Here is a 4545-nt window from a genome sequence, read left to right on the forward strand (position 1 = left end):
TCTTCAGAGTTTCAGCTTCAGAGCTGGGGGAGATTATAAGGCTGTTCACTGACACTATTTACAAACTGATTCATTTGGGCACTTCTGGGCCACTGAATGAACTTGCTTTTCCACAGCAGACTGTTCTTAGCACTGAAGAGCATGATCAACCAACATTTTCACTTTTAATTCTGGGGTGCTTGCTTCTATCATAGTCTCAAAACTAGACCATTTCTGTCACCAGTATGTGGAACTCCTATTTGATTTCATCTGAAGTTCCACCTACCGAAAAACATTTGCAATATTATAAGAGTTTGCATGAGTATTTTCAAGGCGATATATTTATGTTGTGCTGTTCTTACTTGCCAAATAGCATGGGTGATCTCGCAAGCAACAATCACCCGGCAACACACACATGATACAAACCTTTTCCAGGACAACCCACACATTCCCAAAGTTCAGGGAAATCTTAATTAGCAGTTGTGATTTCAATTCCCATTTCCTTTATATTGGTAGTGCTACACTTCCAGATTACACAGATGATGACAGAAAAAGATCTTGACTATATAGAAGTGGAGGTGTTCTAAGCCCTTGGTAAGAACATCTCTTTGGAAGGCAAGGGCATATGTCTTAATACGAGCCAGCCCCTCCTTACTGACACCAATATGCCACAGCAAGTTCAAAGAAGGGTAAATCAGGCACAGCATTTACAGATAAGTGGAGCTTCTTGGAGAATCCATCTGGAAGAGTAAGGCAAAGTGCACAACTGCAAAATCTATTAGCATCACTGTGGCTTTACAACCTGAGAATGTTAAGTAACAGCACTAGCTGCAGGCACCTCGATGAAAAGCAGGAGTAAGGAGTGGTAAGAAGCAAGCAGATTTCTTTAATTTAATTTTGTTTAAACTGCTACTTGTTGTAAATCTCAGAGAAGGCTTCTGTTTCCTCTCTGTACTTTTTATGTAGTAGCAGCTCCTTAAACCACATAAAACAAGTGCGCCAAGTTCTCTCTGAGAACATTTCATGGAGTTTAGACTTGTCTGAAGGAGTAACATGAGGATGAATTTAACTCACAGGCTATATAAAACAGGAGTTATATTCCAGTCTTGAACCACTATCTGTCTGGACCTGTTATATTGGATTTACCTGGAAGAGAAATCAAATAAAATATAGCCTGACACTTTGAAAGCCCCCCTGCCTAAAGGTAAAGTCTCCTTTTATTCCACACACTAGGACATTTTGTCAAACACTTTCACAAAGATGACAAGAACAAAAACCTTATGGCCTACAGCCAGAAAGCACCTAAGAAGCATCTCATGACTTGACACTTCAAGGAAAACTGCAAGTAATAGGTTGTGGTCCAGAAAAACATCCAAGACACAAATTACTTGAGAAGAAACTCAAACATCTTATATATATGGCTTCAGCAATGCAAAGCAACACACGGTGCCTCAGCAGCCAGTATATCAACTTTATGTCACCACACAATTCAAAGGGAAGACAGAACTCAGTAATGCTTTGAGCAAACACAGGCATGACAGTTATTATTGTACCAGATGAAAAAGGGACAAAACCAGGGCAGAGAGGACAGTCAGCACATCTGTGACTGAGAAGACACAAAATAATAGAAGTTTCCTGTAAGAATGACAACAGAGATGAGGAAAACTGCTGTGATGTCACCAGGGAGGGCTACTGGAAGAGCTGCAATAAGCACAGAAAAGAGGGCACTACAAAGTTCGAGAACTATCAACTTTGAGATCACATAAAAGCTCCAAGGAGAGGCTACAGTAGAAAGTTTACTGCCCATGCACTAAAGACCCTTCTTGCAGAAGGATTAGTAACCTTGGGCAAAGCTCAGTTCTGCCAGACAAACCTTCTTAGCTATTCTGGAACAGAATTATTTCCTTTGGCAACTCCTGATAACAGACCTCACCAGTTTCTGCATCAAATGCCAGAGTTGTTTCTTGGACCTTGCCTTCTTCGACATAAAAGGTGACCTACATCAACACATGTTTTTAAATGAAAAAAAAAAAAAAAAAAGTACCAAAGCAAACAGAAAACCCTCCACTGAACAGGCTTATCCCACCTGTGAGAAAACAACCATCCTGTAACAGTCGTGTTACATGCTGCCACTGCTGGGAAACGTTCAAGGTACACATGCTGCAGTTACCATATCACATAGAGAGCAGAACTAGATTTAAGCAAAATGATGCAGGTGCTGGTAATAATCCAGCTGTATTAATATGAATTGCAGCATAGGTAGCGTGCCCTACTGAAGAATGGTGATTGCCACATAAGAATTTACACAGTACAAGAACTTGGAAAAAAAAAAAAAAAAAAAAAGAGAGAAACAGTGTCTTGGTATTTATGTAACAGTATAATACAGCTGCCCAGTCTGTTAAACATCTTTGGGTTGTTCACAGGAGGAAGAGCAAACATACATAAAACCACCTCAGTTTAAATTATAATACTCCCCAAACTCTCTGTTGGAATTTACCGCTTCCATTTTCCAGACTGCACTAGCAGGAAGGCAGAACAGCGCAGCAGAACTTCCAGATCAGCATCTGAGAAGTTCCCCTCCTCAGCGGTCTTGTGATTTGAGATGCATACAGAACAGAGCACTTTTGAAGCAAGTCTTTAATATTTTAAGAGACAATTCTTTATTCACAGAACATGCAATAACTCCTTTCGAACTATATGCAAAAATTAACCCCAAAATTCGAATGAAGATACAGAGAAAAAAATAAAAAGCAGCACAGCAGTGTTCCAAGAGAATATATAATTCACAAGTTTAAAATTCAAGCACTCCCCTCCTATGCCTGGAGCTCTCTTAAAATATTAACAATCAAATCTCTTCGGTAAGTGTACGGTGTATACTTTATTCTGAACCAGTGCCTTGGGAAAAGGTTACCACTTGGGGCATACATTTTTGCCCCCTGCTTGCCCATCAGACCACGAAGAATCCTGTTGCGGGACAAGATTTTATCATAAAATTCAACCCCACCTCTGGCATAGTCTTTGGAAACAGTAGCTGCCTTTCTGTCAGCCTTGCAGTCTAGATGATAGGTCACAGCGTCGTAAGAAACGTAATAGCACATTAGTCCACCAGCGGCAGTTATGAGGTTACAGATGCTGCGAAGTATCATGGGGCCAGGAGATAAACCCAGAAATCGCTTTATACCTGTCCCACAGAAAAATGTACCAGCTAAACAGGTTGGAGCAACAACTGCACTTGCCAAAGGGCTGCCGTTCTGCAAATACACAACTTCTCTGGCAATGGCAAACTTCTGAGCTTCAAGTGAAAACGTCAGAGCTTCCTTCAAAGCAATACCTTCATTGCTCTCCCAGTCTACTTCCTTGCCATTGATCACAACAACATGGTTGACTATTCCTTTTTTATCCTCAGCTGTGCTATCAAAGTTAAGTGGGATGCCCACCAAAGAGCCTGCAGGCAGCCAGGGTATTCCAGCACTCACAGGCTGGAAGCCAGAAGCTGCAAAGGCTCGATAGGAGCCAGGGGACTTCACATCAGTATCTCGAAGGACATCCTGAAAGACACCACAGAGCCTCTGTGAAAGCTCAGCTGGCTGCCCCTCTGACCAACACTCATGCAACAGTTTGAATGTCTGCTCAGGAAACACATGATGGGAAAGGTTAGCACCAAACAGTCCCATGCAAGAAACGGCCAAGAAAGGGATCTTGTGCTTCTTTAGCCACACAGATGCCTTCCGCAGGAACTGCACTGCCATAGTCAAATCCTAACCTGTTTATAACACAAAAACAGGAATTAAAGTGTGCATAAATGAGTCTCTCATCTCTGTAGCATTTTGAAAAAAACAAAGCAAAAAAACATGAGGAGAAGCAGAGCAAAATAAACAAAGAAATATTCTTGGTTTTGCGTTAACAAAACACCTTTACAGAGAAAGTGGTACTCATTAATTTTTTGGCCTCGGAACACAGGACCATTGATACAGAAAATTAACTTCCCCCTCTCCTCCAGTAAATCAATTTACCACAATAAAGACAATAATAAAGCCACGGTACTTCCTCCTCCCCCCCTAGCGATCAATACACATTCTGTATTTACCCAACATACTCGTCTAGTCCTTGCCAGCACAATCCCACCACTGCACTCCACTGCAGACACAGATATTAAGGCCAGAAAGAGCCAACAGGTAGATTAATCTATGCTAACCTCCTCTACAGTACAGCTCCAAAAATTTTAATCAGTAACCTTAATACTTAATACTCAACTACAACTTCCAAAATAGGATCAGAGCTTGATCTGAAAATTTCAGGAGAAAGAATTTTCCTTTAAAGTTTTTTCTAATGGATAGTCACTATGGAAAAAAAGAAAAAAAAACAAACCAAAACAAAAAACCAAAAACAAACAAACAAAAAAAAAACAGTATGTGGTTTTTCTTTTTTTTTTTTTTTTTTTCCAGTTTTCAACTTCCAGGCAGTGGTTCTAGCTTGCTCAGGAAAAAACAATTTTCAGAAAGCAGCATGATTTCAGTGGCTACTTAAAAAAAATTGTCTCTGAAATAATTTCTCTGACAAATAATA

The 4545-nt window shown here is 40.4% G+C and overlaps 1 protein-coding gene across 1 annotated transcript; it reads right to left on the reverse strand.

Annotated features, from left to right (window-relative positions):
* Nucleotides 1-2615: 2615 nt before the first annotated feature.
* TMEM177 (transmembrane protein 177) lies at nt 2616-3737 on the reverse strand. Its single transcript, XM_010087864.1, has one exon. It carries the CDS (start codon nt 3726-3728, stop codon nt 2793-2795), a length of 936 nt encoding a protein of 311 aa, XP_010086166.1. The 5' UTR covers nt 3729-3737; the 3' UTR covers nt 2616-2792.
* Nucleotides 3738-4545: the final 808 nt, after the last annotated feature.

Source organism: Pterocles gutturalis, unplaced genomic scaffold, assembly GCF_000699245.1.
Source record: "Pterocles gutturalis isolate BGI_N339 unplaced genomic scaffold, ASM69924v1 scaffold36556, whole genome shotgun sequence".
Classification (NCBI taxonomy): Eukaryota; Metazoa; Chordata; class Aves; order Pterocliformes; family Pteroclidae; genus Pterocles; species Pterocles gutturalis.